This window comes from Populus trichocarpa, chromosome 2 (genome assembly GCF_000002775.5).
Source record: "Populus trichocarpa isolate Nisqually-1 chromosome 2, P.trichocarpa_v4.1, whole genome shotgun sequence".
NCBI classification, from domain to species: Eukaryota; Viridiplantae; Streptophyta; class Magnoliopsida; order Malpighiales; family Salicaceae; genus Populus; species Populus trichocarpa.
Window position 1 is genome coordinate 12,700,301 of NC_037286.2, and position 20,195 is coordinate 12,720,495.

General features: G+C 36.3%; 3 protein-coding genes across 3 annotated transcripts; 2 read left to right on the plus strand and 1 right to left on the minus strand.

Moving 5' to 3' along the window:
* Positions 1-1,127: 1,127 nt before the first annotated feature.
* On the plus strand, positions 1,128-8,485 carry LOC7457371 (uncharacterized). The gene is made up of 14 exons (XM_024594885.2): positions 1,128-1,834; positions 1,932-2,018; positions 2,220-2,329; positions 2,478-2,528; positions 2,937-3,108; positions 3,357-3,674; positions 3,753-3,956; positions 4,763-5,248; positions 5,364-5,573; positions 6,114-6,302; positions 6,772-6,935; positions 7,049-7,201; positions 7,290-7,368; positions 7,744-8,485. Exons 1-14 carry the CDS (start codon positions 1,382-1,384, stop codon positions 8,191-8,193), a joined length of 3,126 nt encoding a protein of 1,041 aa, XP_024450653.2. The 5' UTR covers positions 1,128-1,381; the 3' UTR covers positions 8,194-8,485.
* Positions 8,486-8,646: 161 nt separating this feature from the next.
* Positions 8,647-11,710, minus strand: LOC7457372 (uncharacterized). Its single transcript, XM_024594886.2, has 9 exons — positions 11,380-11,710; positions 11,224-11,289; positions 10,989-11,094; positions 10,804-10,846; positions 10,521-10,593; positions 10,192-10,279; positions 9,228-9,284; positions 9,070-9,148; positions 8,647-8,964 (listed from the first exon to the last, which is right to left on the minus strand). Exons 1-9 carry the CDS (start codon positions 11,448-11,450, stop codon positions 8,951-8,953), a joined length of 597 nt encoding a protein of 198 aa, XP_024450654.2. The 5' UTR covers positions 11,451-11,710; the 3' UTR covers positions 8,647-8,950.
* A 1,974-nt stretch (positions 11,711-13,684) lies between these two features.
* Positions 13,685-18,740, plus strand: LOC7497233 (BAG family molecular chaperone regulator 6). The gene is made up of 3 exons (XM_052450706.1): positions 13,685-13,978; positions 14,536-16,591; positions 16,874-18,740. The coding sequence occupies exons 2-3, from the start codon at positions 14,633-14,635 to the stop codon at positions 18,602-18,604; spliced, it is 3,690 nt and encodes a 1,229-aa protein (XP_052306666.1). The 5' UTR covers positions 13,685-13,978; positions 14,536-14,632; the 3' UTR covers positions 18,605-18,740.
* Positions 18,741-20,195: the final 1,455 nt, after the last annotated feature.

Here is a 20,195-nt window from a genome sequence, read left to right on the forward strand (position 1 = left end):
GTAGTTGTTTTTTAAAGTATGTTTTATTTAAAAATAAATTAAAATATTTTTTTTATTTTTAAAATTTATTTTTAATATCAGAACAATAAGACGATGAAAAAATATAAACAAGTTAATTTAAAAAAAAAAATATTTATAATTTTTTAAAAACATTTAAAAAACTAGTTATGTCAAGTGATGTCATCAGGAGATCAATTTTGGAAGGGAACTTGAAAGGGTTTGGTGAAGTTCTCGATGGCAGAGAGAATTCTCCACGTCGGTTCCCTAGTTGAATCCAGAGGAATCTCAAAATCATCAACCCTAATTCCATATATAAAGCTGGTCTGGACACAGCATATGAGGAAATTATTTGAAACATACCCTCACCTGCTTAAGCTTGTAGCCTCTTTGCCCCTTGACACAATAGCCTTGCATATTATACTAAAACCCACAAAACCACTGTCGCAATCTGAAGAGAGTACTCAGATTTGAGACAAAGATTCAAAAATCAGGGCTCTCTCTAAACTTCAATGTGTGTTTTCAAGAAGAAGAAGAAGATAGAAAATATAATTCGAAGAGAGATATATTATGCATTGAAGAAAGATGATTTAATATCCGTTTGAGTTTATAATAATATATATATATATATATATGATAGTAATTTGGTTTTAAACAATAACCAAATGTATCATCTTTATTGTTTACATGGACAATGAAAGAGCTCAATTGACATCTAATTATTTTAAATGTATGGAGTTATATCAATATTTATGTTAAAAATACTAATAAGTTAAATCAATATTTATATCAATACTAATAATTATTTTTTCTTGTAGTTTCATATTTAAATCTTGTAGTTGTTAATATTAATAGCCAAAATTTGCTTGATTATTAATTTTAGAACCTCCATGTAATTTAAAAAATAAAAATAATAAGTTGAAGTAGTAACAAGTTGTTGAGGATGCGAGTTCCTATAAGATTCTTGTATTTTTAATTCATTAACAAGTTTGTAATTACCAGTGGACCTTAAGTTAGCCTTTTCCGTGGTTTAGCTTTGGGAGTGGCTGCTCGTATTGTTATATATAAAAAATAAAATAATTTAATATGTGTGTGTGTATATATTAATAAGTTTCTTACCGATTTCTTAGCTGTGTGAATCACTGTAAGAACAGGACACGAAAATACCCTTCAAAATCCAATAAAAGAAAGAAACTCCCCGAATTGACCTCTCTCTCTCTCCCCCTCCTCTCTTCACTAATTACTCAACTCACAAGCATCTTGCAATCACTCCACTTTGCCTTTGGCTTTGCTTTCCCCCCCCCCCTTTCAACCTCACAACGATTAGCTTATATGCATGTCTGTCCTGAGAGGCAAAGGATTGATTTTTTGTATGGAACTCTAAATGGGTTCATTAGAGAGTGGAGGAATCTCCTTCAAAAGAGACAGCAACAATCTTATTCGTTCTCATTCAGCTGGTAGAACTGAAAGAAACCCTTTTTTGTATAGACCCAGATCGAGACTTTCTCGTTTCTTGCTTTTCAAGAAGTTAGATTACATTCAATGGATTTGTACTGTTGCTGTTTTTCTCTTCTTTGTAGTTCTATTTCAGATGTTTTTGCCTGGTTCTGTTGTGGAGAAATCTGAACTAGGCTCTTCTCCATGGAGAGGAATGGAGTTGGTTAATAAGGATTTGTTGTATTTGAAGGAGATTGGTGGGTTAGATTTTGGTGAAGATATCAAGTTCGAACCTTCGAAGATATTACAAAAGTTTCGAAAAGAGAACAGAGAGATGAATATGCCATTTACTAACGGGACATTAAGTCGTTTTCCTTATAGGAAACCGCAGCTTGCATTGGTTAGTTTCCGCTACTATTTGCTAATCCATTGCTGTTCCTTTTTGTTATTTTTTCTGCGGGGTTGACTTGCGGTCTAAATTATGTTTTCTAATTCAGGTGTTTGCGGATCTGTTGGTTGATCCACAGCAACTGTTAATGGTGACTGTTGCTACTGCATTGCAAGAGATTGGCTACACAATTCATGTATGTATTTTGGTGCTTCAATTTTTAATGCCGATGGTTTAGTGAAAAGAAAAAAGCGAACTGTTCGAGCAACAATTGTGCATATTTCTTTTTTTTGAGTTTTTTAAGTGCTTGTGGTTCTCCATTAAGTTGTATAAGAATTTGTTAGATTAATGATATTTCATTCTTCTTGGCATCAAATTCTTGCAATTTGTTTGGCAGGTTTATACACTACGAGATGGTCCTGTGCAAAACATTTGGAAGAGCATGGGATATCCGGTTACCATCATTCAAATGAGCCACAAACTTGAAATTGCTGTTGATTGGCTAAAGTATGCATGACATTCTACTAGATTTTTGAAACATGATGAGCTTTTAAATATCATCTTTTTTTGAAAAAAATAATAATATTGAGCATGGTTTGTGTCATTGGATTTGAAGGCTTTTGGTTGCATTGAATTTTGACGTATCTTTTTGCAGCTATGATGGCATACTTGTGAATTCTCTTGAAACAAGGAGTGTCATCTCTTGGTAAGATATTTTACCATCTTTTCTCTCAAATAATAGATGTATCTCCAAAATTATGCTTTGACTCAAACTCTTTCTTTTATCCATTTCTCTGTTTCAATCATTCTATTTTTTTGGGTAATCCTATGTGATTAGTCTTTCATTAGCAGTCAATTAGGATAAACCTATTTAGTATTGTAATGATTTGAGGATGCTATCTTTACCCAGGAATCTTAAATCGCCCCTATGCCCAAGACTTGACAGCCTGTGCAAATTAAAATGCCCAGTGTGCTGAATATGATGGAGCACAATTTTGTTACTTCGTTCTAGTTGAAATGTGTATATGAGGATAAAACCTTTCAGTAACTTAGTTAATTTATGTGAGACGCTACTTGTCTGAGTCAATTAACATGAATGATTTCACTTTACCAGTTTTATGCAGGAACCTTTTAAGTCCGTGCCTCTTATATGGACCATCCATGAAAGAGCACTTGCTATTCGTTCAAGACAGTACACTTCAAGTTGGCAAATTGAGCTTCTGAATGATTGGAGAAAAGCTTTCAACCGGGCTACTGTAGTAGTCTTCCCAAATCATGTCCTTCCGGTAATTGACTGTGATAAGTCTTCCACCTTGTGGACACTATCTGAAAATTCCATGGGGTTAATCTGGACTTGCAGATATAATGCAACTCCCCAATAAATCTCATCTATATTTTAAAAAAATTCCTATACATAGCAATAAGCAACTTAATGTTTTGTAACGTTATTGTGTTGTGATGTTGTCCTCAATGTTCATGCTATTAACACTGAAGCTGAAGCTGGCATTTATCTCCATTTCTGCATATCAAACAGATGATGTACTCTGCATTTGATGCTGGAAACTATTATGTTATTCCTGGTTCCCCTGCTGAAGTATGGGAAGCAGATACTACAATGGCATTGTACAATGATGATATACGCGTGAAGATGGGCTATGAGCCCACTGACATTGTCATTGCAGTTGTGGGAAGTCAATTTTTGTACAGGGGTTTGTGGCTGGAGCATGCGCTTGTTTTGAAGGCCCTGTTACCACTTTTGCAAGACTTTCCATTGGATAGTAATTCAATTTCTCATCTCAAAATCATTGTTTTAAGCGGGGATTCTACCGGTAACTACAGTGCAGCTGTTGAGGTATGATTTAGATACATGCCTGGAGTTCATTATATCTAAAAATAGATGCCAACTTCTGCGATCTCTTTATTTTCTCAGGCTATTGCTGTTAACTTGAGTTATCCAAGAGGTACTGTAAAACACTTTGCTGTTGATGGTGATGTGAGTAGTGCCCTTAGTGCAGTCGATCTTGTGATATATGGATCCTTTCTTGAGGAGCAGTCTTTTCCTGAAATTTTGGTGAGAGCCATGTCCATAGGAAAACCCATCATAGCCCCAGATCTCTCCATGATCGGGAAATATGTAAGCCTTAATGATTTTTTTATCTTTAGTCTTCATGCACAAACAGATTGAATTCACGAAGAACATTGATTTAAGTAGATGATTTGAAAGATGATCTCACATTCCTGATGGTGTCAGCTCAACTAGCCTATCTCCATCACTTACAGTGGATCACTAGTCTTTCTGTTTTTTCCTGCCTTTTCAGCTCTATCAAGACTCAATTTTCTTGATGAATAAGAACTCTTATTCCATTGGGGCTTATTCATAGCCTAAACCTGAGTTCTTATAAGGCCTATTTTGATCCTTGTATTTGTATGAATTAGATTGCCTAACCTATTCTGATCCTCGTGCTTGTATGAATTAGATTCCTCTCTTTACCAGGGCACTAACTTCTTATTTATTTGCCCAATTTGTTTATCTTTATCTAATCTTACTAGCCATTCATCTCAATATCCCCATATAGGGTTTGCTCATTTCTTGTCGTCACATCAGGAACATTCTTTTATAGTTCATGTTGCCTCATTAAGACTACTATTCTGTTTTGTGAATGGCTTCTTCAAATCAATTTGCACTGAGACATAATTTTTGTCCAATTCGATATATAGTCACTGCCCTTCTTTAAAGTCAGTGGCCCTGGAAACTAGCAGTTCTTAATTTTTTTTTGGCAATGACAAATTTTTTATCAGCTTTTTGAAATACCAAATAGACAATGATTAATAAAACGTTATTGGTATCAGATTTTTATTTTACATTATAATGAATCATCTTCTTGTTACACACCTATGTCTATTAAGCAAACTACTGACTTTTTCAGCAATAACAATTAGGTTGATGACAGGGTGAATGGCTATCTTTTTCCCAAGGAAAACCTCAAGGCTTTGACACAGATTGTATTGCAAGCGATCTCCAAAGGGACATTATCACCTCTAGCTCGTAACATTGCTTCAATAGGAAAAAGTACAGCTAAAAACCTGATGGTTCTAGAAACCATTGAGGGCTATGCTACACTACTTGAAAATGTTCTCAAGCTTCCATCAGAAGTTGCACTTCCTAAGGCTGTTCCAGAAATTCCTCCAAAACTAAAAAAAGAGTGGTGCTGGAATCTATTTAAAGCATTTCTAAATTCAACACATGAAGACGTAACTTTGAAAAGTTCTAGATATTTAAACAAGGTTGAGGAACAGTGGAACCATGAGCAAGGAGAGAGCACTGGTTCAATTGCCGCTACCGATGATTCATTCTCATATGACATTTGGGAGGAAGAGAAAAATATTCTGATGCTCAATACTAGAAAGAGAAGAGAGGAAGAAGAGGTAAGAGTTTGTGCAGTGATAAATATTAAGAGTAAATTTTGATGGAACAGGTCTTCCTGTTTTACATTATTGAAGCGCATCCTTTGTAAAATCTGACCTTTTTGATATTTGGCAGCTAAAAGATAGAACTGATCAACCTCGTGGAACATGGGAGGAAGTATATAGAAGTGCCAAAAGGGCTGATAGGTCCAGGAATGATTTACATGAAAGGGATGAAGGAGAACTTTTGAGGACAGGGCAACCGTTATGCATATATGAACCATATTTTGGGGAAGGAACCTGGTCTTTTCTTCATCTAAGTTCACTTTATCGAGGAATAGGATTGGTGAGTTTGCATCTGTATTTTATACTGGAAATATGTGTGCACAACATCTCTATTTTTCTCAAAGTTACTTGACTTTTGTGTCCTGTCAGATGATTGTTCCCAACATGATTGACATCACCCTCTCTTAACATGTAGCTTATGGTTAAAAATCTTGTGTGCTGATTATAAAGATTCTACTTTCCAAAGGTGTTTATTGCTTGAACTTTCAATCTTAATCTTCCACATTTAGCAAGTTGAGGAAAAGGTAAATGGTCAGGAATATCTTTATTCATTTATCTGAAAACTCTACATTTGCATATTCCTCAGCACCGTGGTGTGTTTTACCTGCAAAATGATTTTGGTTGATAAACACTTGCACGAAATCTTTTGCTCATCTCACATTGAAGGAATTTGAAGGCCCTCAGTCGCATATGCCTTTGCAATTGTAACCAAACCATGTGGCACCTTTTATTTTATGGAGCTTGCTTTATACTTCTGCTTGTAGTTGAAATTTATAAATTTGGTTTCCTTCCCGATTTTGTATACTGACTATGGTTGCAGTCCACAAAAGGTCGAAGACCCAGGACAGATGACATTGATGCACCCTCCCGTCTGTCACTTCTCAGCAACTCATACTATCGAGATGCCCTAGGTGATTATGGAGCTTTTTTTGCAATTGCAAATCGAATTGACCGTATTCACAAGAATTCTTGGATAGGGTTTCAATCTTGGAGAGCAACGGCAAGGAAGGTATATAATGATTCCCTATTTTCTGTCTACCCTGTATTCTTATTGTGATGTTTACATGCCAATTTTAGGAGCTGATATTGGTCTTTAAACCTGCATTTTTGGTCATTCAGACTGATATGGCCAGAACATGGTCAGATTTGGCTCTACTGTAAAATGTGGAAAAGACAAGGTTACTCGCAACCACTTGGGCTTTCTGAGCGCATGTGGCAGTTGCACAGGTCAATTGATGCATCCTATGCAACTATAGTTACCAATGTGATTTGCCTTACTTCGAAATGAGCTAAATTGATCAAATTTTTTTCTGGGATTCTAGTACCAAATTTCCTCTGGCCATTACCTTTACTATGAGTAGTTACCATTTCGGTTCTCTGTAATCTATGCAAGGAATGAGTTTATTGTTAGACAAATGCAATCTCATAATTTATTTCATACATTTAATGAACTATTTCTTATTCTGGGGTATAAACAGGCATCTTTGTCTAGGATTGCTGAAAAGGCATTGATAGATGCTATTGAAACACAAACGCATCGGGACGCGGTTTACTTTTGGGTTCCCATGGACATGGATCCAAGAAGTCACTTAAGGAGGGACTTTTGGTCTTTCTGTGATGCTATAAATGCTGGAAATTGCAAGTAAGAGCTATGCTGTTATATCAAGATTTATCATGTGAATCTTGACAATTGCGCTTCTTTCTCATTTGCATTCTTCTAGCTGATTTCCACCATTTAATTGTTGGTGATTGAAGGTTAGCTTTTTCCGAGGCTTTTAAGAGGATGTACGGCATCAAGCATGATTTGGATTCTTTACCATCCATGCCTGAAGATGGGGATACATGGTCTGTCATGTTGAGTTTTGCTTTGCCAACAAGGTCCTTCCTAGAGTTTGTAATGTTTTCAAGGTGTGATAAGTTGCTTTTGTTGGCTTTAGGAATTCAAAAATTCAAAGTGTAAGCTGGTTCAGATGCTGATTTGAACTGTTGAGTGCAGAATGTTTGTGGACGCATTGGATGCACAGATGTATGATGAGCACCATCAAAGTGGGCGATGTTATCTGAGTCCAGCTAAGGTAACTTCGAGTTTATATGATGAGTTTTCTGTGCTGCAAGGATATAACTTGTCTGTTCTTGGAATTTAGTTTGGGTACTATTATGAGTTGAAGTCTAGGTTTTCAATGAGTTCACCTGAAGAAACTCTGCAACCCAAAGTGCTAGACAACAGTTTCAACTGAAGCTCAGTTTACCCTTCAAGTTTATGATGAATAACTACAACCATACCATTCACCTCACTTGGTGCTCAAAATAATCGGCTGGCAAATTCTGTTTTTGGGATATGCTGCTTGAACAGTCAACTAGGCATTTTAAATTCACTCAAAATGGACAGATAGATCTGCAGTCCTTTTGATAACCGCAAGACCCTTTTTTTCTCCTTTTATGTATTGCAGGATAAGCATTGCTACTCACGGGTTCTTGAGCTGCTCATAAATGTCTGGGCATACCACAGTGCACGACAGATGGTGTACGTGAATCCTGAGACTGGCCTGATGAAGGAGCAACACACGGTCAAGAGCCGCAGAGGCAAGATGTGGGTTAGATGGTTCTCATACAGCGTTCTTAAGAGCATGGATGAGGACTTGGCTGAAGAGGCAGATTCTGATCGGCCCAAGAGAAGGTGGTTATGGCCTTCAACGGGTGAGGTTGTATGGGAAGGTGTATATGAGAAAGAGAGGAATCTACGGAATCATCAGAAAGAGAAGAGGAGGCAACAAAGCAAGGACAAACAACAAAGAATGAGGAAAAAACACCGTCAAAAAGTGTTGGGAAAATACGTGAAGCCCCTACCAGAAGACATAGAAAATTCAAACTCTACAATGTCTACGTCAGAAACTTTATAGCATTAAGTTCACCCTTCCGACTATGGGCAGCATTTGGAGGTGGAGTCTAGCTCGATAATTCTTTTATATTTGATTTTTCCTCTTCAGTTCTTATTTGGCAAAAGGGATGCATGTGTTTGTATCTTTTACATGAAGGGGCTTGTATGTAACTAACTGCATCCCTACGTCATTAGTGTTTGTGAGTGTATCAAGTGTATACTAATTTGCCTGTTCTTTTCATTTTTTTCACCCCATTGTAGAAGCTATTACATTCATAACCACAATGAAAGATGAAAGAAGAATTGTGTGAGTATTTGTAATTTCAATAACTCATTATACTCCCATCCATGTTCCGCTGTCTTGAGAGCTTTCAGATCATATTAGCTATAATTATAAGCTCATTAGCCTTGTCTTCCACATCGACCTACAGTCGTGAAGTTAAGATAGAAAATATAATCACGCGGTATCACCAAATTCAGGAACACGGCAGAGCTTCAGAAGGGTTAAATACCAATACAGGATTCAGACTGTAAGCATGATATAGCCATATAGGGCAATGAAACAGAGTGAAAAAGCTAAAAACAGTTGCATAGCGGGGAGTATTTCCTCTCATCACAGAAAAGAAACAAAATTGCAACCCTCATTTGGAGGGAGGAAACAACTACACTCAAGAGTGTCACCGCATGGTAAACGACATCAATTATATCTCTAGAAGGTGGGATAAATAACATTCAAGAGCCCCAGGCAAAATCCTCTATTCTCCCATTCTGGAAACTTATCAATACCTTGGAGCTGCAGCAGAAGACACAAGTCAGTCATGAAATCAGTCCAATCAATATCACCAGAGAATATTTACCAAATTGATGTTTCTACTAAACATGAGTCACGGGGGCCTACCTCCACCTACTGTTGCTTCAGGCAACCGCTCAATCGAGTATTTGTGTTGCGTAATGTACATGATTGGCACACCAGGGATCTGCCAGCAAGCAAGCAACTTCATATCAGAACCAATTTCATTTCAAATGCACAGCAAGAGAGTATTCACTTGAAGGTACCTTGCGGATCCTTCGCTTTAAATCTCGATCACATGTAGCAACAACATAGCATTTATGCTGTTCCCAAACAAATGATCTGGTTAGTTACATTAAAAAAAACATGTTGAATAAACTACAAATTAATTATCATGAAAGGCAGTATCCATAACAAACAAAGTAAAATACTTTGAAATACAGTCACATAAAGGATTATTCCTTGCAAATGGCCACTATTTTGTACTCTTTTTTTTTCAAATAAAGATTATTGTTTTTCATAGAACAGAAAAAAAAGATGGACATGAATATTTAAACGAATAATTTTCTCTAACTTCTGTAATTGTGCACACACTGCAAGGATGCGCTACTTTTTGCATTGTTACTGTCAGATAAATGGCAAAACCTATAAATCTGGTTTTGATCCTTATGCTCCTAGCAACATGAGGTACTATGTTTGCTAAATCCAAGCCGTAGGGTTTAAAACAAGTTTGATCCTTATGCTCCTAGCAACATGAGGTTTGCTAAATCCAGGCTGTAGGGTTTAAAACAGGTTTGACCCTTATGCTCCTAGCAACATGAGGTACCATGTTTGCCAAATCCAACCCATAGGGTTTAAAACAGGTTTGACCCTTATGCTCCTTGCAACATGATGTATCATGTTTGCTAAATCCAAGCCATAGGGTTTAAAATAAATGGTCAGATTCTATTTCTATTAGTTAGCAAGTGGTTAGGGTGTTTTCCAGACTATTGGGAAGTGGTGGACATTTGTTGAGTCATGTAATCCAAACCATTCATTTGAAGTTAACAGTCCATATTTAATGAAAATAATAGATCATCTTCCTGGCAAATTCAACTTAGCAAATAACTGGCTAATGGCTTCTAGCTTTGTATGAGGAGGAGGGGGAGATATCTCCAAGGTGGTTACTATTCTGAGAAAATAACACTTGACATGGAGAGTAGGCCAAAGATATTAGCGTCAGATTTGTACCTTGGTAACCCTTTCAACAATACAATCATCAGCATAAGTTCCCTTGTGAACACAGGGTAGTCTCTCAAAACGTGGATCCTTAGCAATCCTGTTCAGACACAAACATCCATCATCAAAATTCTTGTAAATAAATGAAATTTGAAGAGTAGTGAAGGTTGTTGGCCTCCAAATTACAAAGAAATAACATTGTGGATGTACACTATTAAGTGACAAAATTTACAAGCAGATTAGAACCACTTCCATAGACTATTCAACAACCTAGACCCTTGATGCAAAAAATAGCAGGTAAAAAAATATCAATTGCAAAACTCAGCAACATGAAATCATACCTTAAAGCCACACGGTACTTCTGACCTAACTTCTCAAGTTCTGCCATCACACAGTCCGTGATACAAGGTGTGCCTTCAAATCCAAAAAGTGGAAGTTATCGATAAACAAGCAGTACAAATCCAAAAACTGAAAGATATCAACAAACAAGCAGTAAAAAGAAGTTCCGGACTTTATCTCATTCCCTAGCCAGTCTTATTACTCAGACAATTGAGATATTATTTAAATCAAAAGCATATAATTTAGAGCTACTAAAAAAAAAAAAGCAGAGGCTAGCGAACACACATTTCGCATACAAGCAGTCCAGCATCGCCTTCTCTAAATCCAACTACAAATGGAAAACCAGAAAATCGTAAGGGCCAAAATTTCAATTCCGTGGGCTGAGCCTACAGCAAGTTTGGTTTGACCTTTGCAATTTTTGAATCAAAACCAGATGGAAGTAAAAATTGGCAATTGCATTAAACACTAACTTTATTCTGAATAGAGAAATTGATGAAGTTGGTATCCACCAAAACCCTGTATGGCGGCCCCAAAGCTGTGTTGTACGAGAAGAAGAGAGCTGAAGAAACCTGTGGCCTGTACAAAAAAACAAAAGAGAAGAGGGGGGGCGGGGGTGTTACTTGAGCTCCAATTTTTTTATTTTTATTTTACTTGCTAGAAGAAAAAACAACAATCATAGCAATAGTTATAGACATAAAAGCTTACACATTTCTCGGGAGCTTTTCGAGGTACAAATCTCTTTTCTTTGGATTCAAGACTTCTTCTTTATGTCTAGTAAGGGATTAAGCAACAAAACTAATTAAGCAGAGAGCTAAAATTAGAGAGGGAACTAAAATAATAAGAGAAAGAAACAGTGCTTACTGTTTAATTGCTCTAGAGGTAATCATCTTCTTCATTTTTGCAAATTTTGGGCCGTTTTTGGCTCTCCCCATCGCTTCGTTTGAAGAGTATAAATCCTAATATATAGGGCGAGGTAAGAAGAGACTGTTTTTGCAAATTGCAACTGACTACCCCTTCCAAAAAAGATTTTTATGCTGTTTGGCTCGCTAAAGTACTTTCAGTTTGGTCGATAATATACGCAGAGAGTGATGGCCTGAGATTGGAACGTCTGACAGCAGCTTTTGTTTGGGACGAGGACGGTGACGGTGAGGAAAAAAAATCCAGGAGACGCCCGCCGCAGGGTATCTGTTTAACCTGAAAGATGTATATGAGCCGGAACTGAGTCCAGCCCAGGTTCCTTATTATATTGGGCTTCGGAGGATTTTGAATCCAGCCCAGATAAAAAAAACCTTTTTTTTTTTCCTTTTGCTATTAGAATGAAAAACCTTTCTTTTTGTTTATTTTGATTGGTGCTGTTTATTTTGTTTATATATATATATATATATATATATATATATATTAATCGAGGTGCAATATTTGAGTTCGTGACATTGTCTTTTGATTTTTATGATATTAATCAGAAATTCCATATGATATTATATATATATATATATATATTAATCGAGGTGCAATATTTGAGTTCGTGACATTGTCTTTTGATTTTTATGATATTAATCAGAAATTCCATATGATATTTTTAATAAAAGAAATCCAACGGTTCATAACGTACAAGGATTAGCTCTAAGAAATTAAACACTGTTCGTAATTGGAGAACAATATCCACTTCGATCATCATGGTGCTGATTCCAAAGCATGACACCTCCATGTTTAGAAGCTGAGTATATCGTTTCCCACATAACCATTGCCTGCAGCCTGTTGAGAAGCTGAAAGCCCAACAAAGAACTTCTGGGCTGGAACAGATGACGTCCATTGGTTCCCTGAATCATTAAATTTTTTAGGCCCATTTCAAAAATACTTTCTAAAAAATTTAATTTTTTTATTTGTTTTAAATTAATATTTTTTTTTGTATTTTCAAATCATTTTAATACGTTTATGTCAAAAATATTTTTTAAAAATAAAAAAATATTTTAATGTATTTCCAAATAAAAAATAATTAAAAATAAACAATTGCAAAAAAATTATTTATGTGACGTTAGCTTTTCAAGAGAAATATTTTCTTTAACCAGATTATGATATGATCAGTAGTATTCCATCCAACCTTCAGTGCCAGATTTAATGATCAACTCTAGAATTCACCAAAATTGTGTATTCTCTATCCCCAGTATGTATCATATAGGATAGGAATAGAAAAACTGGATAATTTTCGGGGCCGTGAAGATTAGTCGAAGTATGTTCAAGTTAGTCCCACATCTCACAAGAATAAAAAAGCTGGATAACAAAATATAGAAGTAGCATATTCATGATGTTTATTATCGTACAAAAATAAAGCAGCGTAAGCTTTTATCGCCCATAATGAAAATCAGAAGGACTGATTATTTAGCTAGATATCATAGTTTTAAAAAAAATGTATAGGATAATGGCAAATCCACTCAAGCAACTACTAGAGAGAGAGCATCTCCAGTATTACACAATCATTAACGTGGATGTCCGGACCAGCTTGCGTGCACCTCAACTAATCCTACAGCCCCTGAAGTTAACGACCAAGCCATCATGTTTTATGATTAAGGGAGAGGGTGATGTTCTGTTTGCTAGGAGGCGAAAATGAAGAGTGTGTTTATTTCTTCGTTAAAAAAAAGTTTTTGAAAATTTTTAATTTTAATTTTTATAATTTTAGATTATTTAGATTTGTTGTTGTTTTAAATGAATTTTTTAAAAAATAATATTATTATTTTAATATATTTTTATTTAAAAAATAACTTGACTTCAAAGTATTACACAGCCTGTGTATTTTTGTGGTGATAAAGTATTTTTATAATAATTTTTTAATTATTTTAATATATTGAAGATAAAAATAAATTTTAAAAATAAAAAATATATTATTTTTATAATTTTTCAAAAAAAAAAAAACACCCAATCACCCCCTTAATTGTCGTCGTCGTCGTAAAAATGAATCAAAGCTCAATGGGCTGGGAACTTTAGGCCGACGTGTCCAATAAAACAAAGGATAAAATCTGTTAACTTGATCAACACAATATCTTTTAAATCCCAAAGGGCCCACGCAGAATTCTAGTTAAATCGAATTGCATTTGAAATCGCGAAACGTGGACGTCGATAAAAAGGTCTTACGTGGCAAGAAAACTCCAGAGAGTTCACCGTTAGTTGGCGTGGGCGCGCGAAACATCTGGAAGGGAGGGGAAGATGATTTTGTCATGTCTTACAGTTGAAAATTCCCCTTCGTAAGTTGGTATATAAAAGGCAATATCTAACACAAGATTAATATCAGGAAAATCAGAAATCAGTTGATAAAAGAAACACACTCGCGGTCTCGAGAATTTGAAGCTTTTGGTTTTGGGTTGGTGGGGTGGATCGATTAGCGCTGCTGTGTCAATTGGATTTGTGGAAACGTTAGGCTGGACATTTCGTTTTCTCCCTGTTACTTTATATTAAGTTAAAAGAAAATGTAAGTTACTCCTCCTTCTTTGTAGATGATTGCTTGGCTTTGATTTCATAGTATTGTTATCTGTTGATCTGTGGGAGATTTATTGAAATGTAAAGGGATATTCTTGTTCAATGACTGAATGGATAATGCCAGTAATTTAATACTTTCTAGGAATTATTTCTTTCTAAAATTTGTGGATTTACAATGCACCAAGTTGTTGTTAGAGAGGTTTTAGAGGATTTCTTAAGGGTTTACTTGTGCATAGTTTCTTCTCTGGAACAACATAAGATTTATTCCATTTTTAAGCTATCGGTTAATAAGAAAATCGAAGACTAAGCATTCACCATGACGTTTTGAATGTATAAAAGCTGATATATCTATAATTAATGCAACTTGTTTATCATTATTACTATTTTTTCGTTTTTCTTTCTGTTGCCCTTTTCGTGTCTGTTTTTGCCTATGTCTAGATGTTGGCCTTTGTTCTTTTATCGCTCTCCTTGATATAAAAAAAAAATTGTTGGCTCTGTGTCGATGTTCAAGATGATCGTTCATGCTGATCTGCGTTTTAACTTTTTCAGTTACATCGTACATCGACCTCTGGTGGTCTTTGAGCCAGGAATTTCAACCTGCTAAAGAGCTACCAAGGCTTCTTGGTTTGAATAAGCTTTACCGAAAATGATGCCTGTGTATAGATACATGGACTCACACCCGATGCGCGGAGACCATGTACCTCCCATGCAGCATTATCATCCAAGCATTGGGGCTGTTCCACCTCATATGCATGTTGATCCATCCAAATCTGCTGCTCTCTATGGATTTTGTCCTTATGGGAACAACTTCGGGTACTCGGTTCCATGTCATGCCTGCTGTGGCCATGGTAACTTCACTGGTTACTATGGTCCCAGACCTTCTTGTTCTCATTTTCCACCACCTCAATATCAGTGCTATGGATATCCTCCGTATCATGAAACTATGCCTGTACAGTATGTCCCTTCTCCACATTATTCGATGGAACAGCCAAGATATGAATATGACAAGGTCGTCTCTAGCAACAATCATTGCTGTGGTTGCCGGAGTCACACCCATGACCAGAAGAGTGATGAAAGTGTGAAGGTGGAGGAGCTGGATCCTGACTCTCAGAAGAAAGAAGGCGACTCTTTGGTTCCATTTCAGGTGAAAAATTACCCATACCCAGTTGTGTGGATCCCACCAGACAAAATAAAGAACGAAGAAGATAGAAAACCTGTGGACTCAGAAATGGCAAGCGGGGAGAAGGCTTCACGAGTTATGAAGCCTCCTGAGAGTGTAAAGCCACCCGAAGAAAAAACAAGAGTGTGGAATGGCTGGGTTCCTCTTGACTTGAAAAGCTTTGGACCCTTCATGCAAGCTGAAGATCAGAAGAGAACTCAAAATCATCAAAATGAGGACGAATTGCAACAATTTCCATTTCCTATATTCTGGTTGCCACCATACAACAAACAGAATGACACTTCCAACAAAGATGGTGCACAGACAATTGCATCTTCAAAACCTGTAGACGAGCCACCTTCTGCGGTCAAGTTCTTCCCAGTGAAACTACCTGGCAGCAGCGATGGCTCTAACAAACTTCTAGAAGGCCAATACAATTCTAGAGACCAAGGAAGTTCAGGGACAGAAAGCACTCCTGTTAAACAAATGGAATTGCATGGGGAGAAGGAAGGGGTTAACCGGAAAAGCATACCTGTGCAGCAAATGGAAGCATTTAGGGAGAAGGAAGATTCTGAAGGCATTGGTAAGAGAGGTAGAACTGCCTCTTTGAAAAATGCAGAAGGTAACCCAACTGGTAACTCTTCTGAGACCTGTGCAAAAAGACAATCCTTAGCCCCCCCAAAGGCATCGAAGTTACCTCCTGTTTGTTTAAGAGTTGACCCATTGCCTAAGAAGAAGAATGGAAGTTCAGGCTCAAGGTCTCCTAGTCCTCCAGGGTCAAAAGGTCAGCTGCAGGAGGCATCAAAGGACACTTATAAACCTTCTGCTTCATCAGATTTAAAAGCAAATATCCATCATGACGCACAAGTTCAGAATGTTGCTCTAAGTAGTGGCAAGGAGGTAGAAGCAAATAAAAATGAAGGGAAAATCATAGAGGTCGTGCAGAGGAGACGTATTGAAAACAAGGATGGTGAAGCAAGGAATGAATCTCAAACTCAGACTCCAATTGCCTTAACAGATCTTCAAAAGGAGGTCTTCAGAAACCCAAAAGCAGAGGAAGCTGAAACTTATGATGACAAATACGTAAAAAAAGAGGATCAAGGAGCAAGAGATGCTAAAGATTTGGCAGCTGGTGAAGCAACCAAGTCAAAGGAAGTAACAGATGCAACCAGATCAGCAATTGATGAAAATAAAGAACAGAGAAAGAACTTATCAGATGAAGCAGCCGCCTTGCTTATACAATCAGCTTATCGTGGGTTTGAAGTGAGGAGATGGGAACCTTTGAAGAAATTAAAGCAAATTGCTAAGGTCCAGGAGCAGTTAGTTGTGGTTAAAGATAAGATTTATGCTCTCGAGTCCTCTTCTGACCTCCAGAAAGATGATCAGCAAAGGCTAGTCATTGGAGAAATGATAATGAGCCTTCTGCTGAAATTGGACGCTATCCAGGTACGTGCAACTATCAATGACACACACTTCTTGCTCTTGCAGCGTTTGCACAAGAAAAGGAAAAATTGAATTTTCTTTACATAATACAAGTTATGCAGGAGGATTGACTGTGCAGATTCCATTTGTTTGCTTAGCAGCAGTTCTGTGTCCAATTATTACTAGGCATAGCAATGAGTAGTACAATGAGCAACTTTCTGTGTGGCATTTTTTCTTATAAAACTTTGGAATTGTTTTCTGGAATTAAGTGTCTTGATTCAATTCTTGGTTATTTTTGCTCCCCAGGGCTTGCATCCAACTATCAGGGATATCAGGAAATCCTTAGCAAGGGAACTTGTAGCTCTACAGGAGAAGCTTGATTCACTCATCATGAAGAAGTGCGAGGAAACTTCTGGCTCCAAAAATTCTGAGGACCATCTCGTCACTTCCAGTGTCATTACAGCAGACCAAGATGCACAAAAAATGGAGGTAGGAGAACAGCCAGGTTACTGTCTTTCTCAAATGGTGGACTCCGTAGGTGACTCGGAGGATAAGGAAACTTCAAAGTCTCCTATTATTATCAAAGATGAGCACAGGGAATCTGAAAATGAAGGTAGGGAGGTCGAAATTGATGGAGGGTCTTATGTGGCAGAGCAAGAAAACAAGGTTGGCAGTGGAGAGTTCCAATCTAGTGAAGTTGTTATGACAGAGAATGGGCAGGGAATGTCAGCAATTGAACAATCTGTCCTATCCCAGTCACAGGAAAGAGATAAAGGGGAGATCAGGGGAATTCTACCAGAGAATATGTGCTGCAGTCCACATAACAAGCAACAAGCTGGATTGATGAAACTGACCAGTGTAGAAAATAGTCCTGAAGTGAAAGGAACTGAAGCACCGGCACATGAAATAAGTGGGAAGGTGGCTGCCATTTCTGATAAAGAGGAAGAATGTGGAACAGAAATGGTGGCAGTCATAGATGGTGAGGAGATGGAATCAAATGCACCATGGTCATCTTCAACTGCTGACTCTCCTGATTCGACAACTGCTGCAAAAACTATAGATGTAAATTTGCTACAAGAATTCCCATTAGGGCTGATTGATGACGAGGCACCAGAGAAATTGGACAACTCGAATATTCAGGAGAATGAAGTTCGATGTGGTGGAGACAATAAAGAAGATACAGAACCGTCTTCATTAAATGAGGTAATAATCCCAATTGAGCTAGAGCACCAGTGCATGGAAGTGCTTAATAAAGGGGCTTTTCTTGCTGGATCAGAGGATTCAGTGAAGGTTGGCCCTGAAATGGATGACAGCCATGAAGATGCAATGGTTGGGATGTGTGCGCAACAACCTCAAGCATTAGATGTCAAAAATGATGAGGAACAAGTGGAAGTACTTGGACAGGAAAAGGTGCTAGACTTTTCCCGGGAACAAGAGGGAAGCAATGAAGAAAAGCAGAAAGATGGACACAGCTGCTCTTCTGAATTAGCAAACAAGATCTTTTCTCAAGAGGAGGAAGTGCAAGCTGAGGAAGAAAAAGACAACGATTGCCAGCCAATAACAGATTGTGGAAATGAAGAAATGAAGTTGGAAGTAGAGCAATGCCATGATCTAGGGGTCTTGAGTGACAATGACACCATGGAAGATCGGCTGGATGGATCAGAAACCACCAAGAGTTTATCCGTGATTGGACCGAAACTTTCTCCAATGGGTGCAGAGTATGATGAAGAGAAAGGAGAGGAACTGCCTGCATCATCCACTGCCATTTCTAGCCAGGTATCTGCTGATGAACAGGGGATGGGAATGGAAAGTCAGAGAAAGCTGGTTGATGAGAATGAGAAACTGAGAGAGATGATGGAGCGATTAATTGAGACAGGAAAGGATCAGTTGACTGTTATATCCAATCTGACCGAGAGAGTGAAAGATTTGGAGAAAAAACTGTCCAAGAAGAAGAAAGTATGGGCAAAACGAACTCCACCTTCCAGTGCAAGGCCATTAGTCAAGTCCGCAAGGAGAAAAGCTGGTGTTTCAACTTAACCATATTGGATTTTGTGATGTTCAGTATGTGAGTGATAAGTCCGCACGCTCTTTGTAGATATGTTCACATGCCATAATAAACACTCTTATGGAACGCAGGTTTTGTTAGTATAACGCATTGTTTCATTTTCTGTAAGGTTTACTGTTTCTTTTTATTTGCTTGAAAAAACTTAATTTTTTTTTAAATTATTTTAATATATTGATATCAAAAATAATTTTTAAAAATAAAAATATTATTTTAAAATATTTTAAAATAAAAAATATTTTAAAAATAAACATTGAAAGAGGTTTCAACAGGCCACCATCGTCATCGCCATTTGGGTTTAGATTGCATTCTTTCACTCATTATTGAACATTCTAGTGGTTTATCAGTGCCATCGTTTTGTCATAGTTTGAATATTGTGTGTGATTATTCTCCCTTAGGCCCTCAGCCTCCGGCCCAGTTTATAGCTATGAGTGCATTACATGTTGGTAAAATGATAGACATTTATATTTTTTATTTTAAAATATATTAAATTAATTTTTTTTATAAAAAAATTATTTTAATATTAACATATCAAAATAATATAAAAACAATAAAAAAAAATTCAAGTTTTTGGAAACATTATTCCAAATATGTTTTCAAATAACTTCATATTTTCGTTCTATGTCAAAGTTTTGTAATTAAAAAATAATAATGTTTAGATATTGCAAGCATGTTTTTAAAAAATAAAATAAAAATTAATGACTCGAGTTATCGTCCTGACCAGATGTAATAAGTTAGTTTTATTTAAATTAGACTATTAAAAAAAATAGTAAATAGATGAATTTTCTTTTTTAAAAAAGATCATGACAGCTTGGAAAAAAAATCATTTGGAAGAACAAAATTTAATTTTAAAAAGAATAATAATAAAAAAATCTTGAGTCAACTGGAGGTAATGTAATAAACATGTAACTTGGGTATTAATGGGAGAGCCAACTTGGATTAACCAACAAAGCTTATGATCAATGTCTTGAAACCAAGATAATTCAATAGAAAATAAATGAAAGAAAACTAAAATGCAATTTCTTTTTAAAAAAAAATATCAAACAATAAAATAAAAAAAAGCAAAAAAAAAATGTCAACCATATTAACTTTTTAAACTTGTGACCCAGATCATCATTTTAGAAACACCATATATAGAAAAACCATGAAATTCAATCCCTAATAAATCAAACGTTAAAGAATGAAATTGAAAAAAAATTATACAAAATGATAAAAAAAAATAGCAACTAGAAGAACGAGGATAAAAATAGAAATACAAAATAAATTAGAGGGCAACTAAAAATCTTTAATTGAAGAGTAAAATTAAAAGAAAAAGAATTTTTACAAAAAAAAATAAAAAGAATTAGGATCAAATTAAAATACACACACACACACTATAAATCTAGATTAAGGAGTGAAATTGAAAACCAATAAAACTTGCATAATAGGGTTAAGAAAAATAATCAGAAATCAAAAGAACGAGGACCAAAGTGGAAAAAAACAATACATTGCAAATTGGAATTGAAAGATGAAATTGAAAAAAAATCAAAATTCTACAAGAGGATCAAGAATAAAAATTATAAACCA

Excerpts from the sequence above, each read along its gene's own strand:
- LOC7457371 (XM_024594885.2), top strand. The coding sequence starts at position 1,382 with ATGGGTTCATTAGAGAGTGGAGGAATCTCCTTCAAAAGAGACAGCAAC. Across the intron at positions 2,529-2,936 it reads ACAAGGAGTGTCATCTCTTG|TTTTATGCAGGAACCTTTTA; the intron begins GTAAGATATTTT and ends TCACTTTACCAG. Across the intron at positions 3,957-4,762 it reads TCTCCATGATCGGGAAATAT|GTTGATGACAGGGTGAATGG; the intron begins GTAAGCCTTAAT and ends AATAACAATTAG.
- LOC7457372 (XM_024594886.2), bottom strand. The coding sequence starts at position 11,450 with ATGGGGAGAGCCAAAAACGGCCCAAAATTTGCAAAAATGAAGAAGATG. Across the intron at positions 11,095-11,223 it reads GAAAAGCTCCCGAGAAATGT|GCCACAGGTTTCTTCAGCTC; the intron begins GTAAGCTTTTAT and ends TTTTTTGTACAG. Across the intron at positions 9,285-10,191 it reads TTGTTGAAAGGGTTACCAAG|CATAAATGCTATGTTGTTGC; the intron begins GTACAAATCTGA and ends GTTTGGGAACAG.
- LOC7497233 (XM_052450706.1), top strand. The coding sequence starts at position 14,633 with ATGATGCCTGTGTATAGATACATGGACTCACACCCGATGCGCGGAGAC. Across the intron at positions 16,592-16,873 it reads TGAAATTGGACGCTATCCAG|GGCTTGCATCCAACTATCAG; the intron begins GTACGTGCAACT and ends TTTGCTCCCCAG.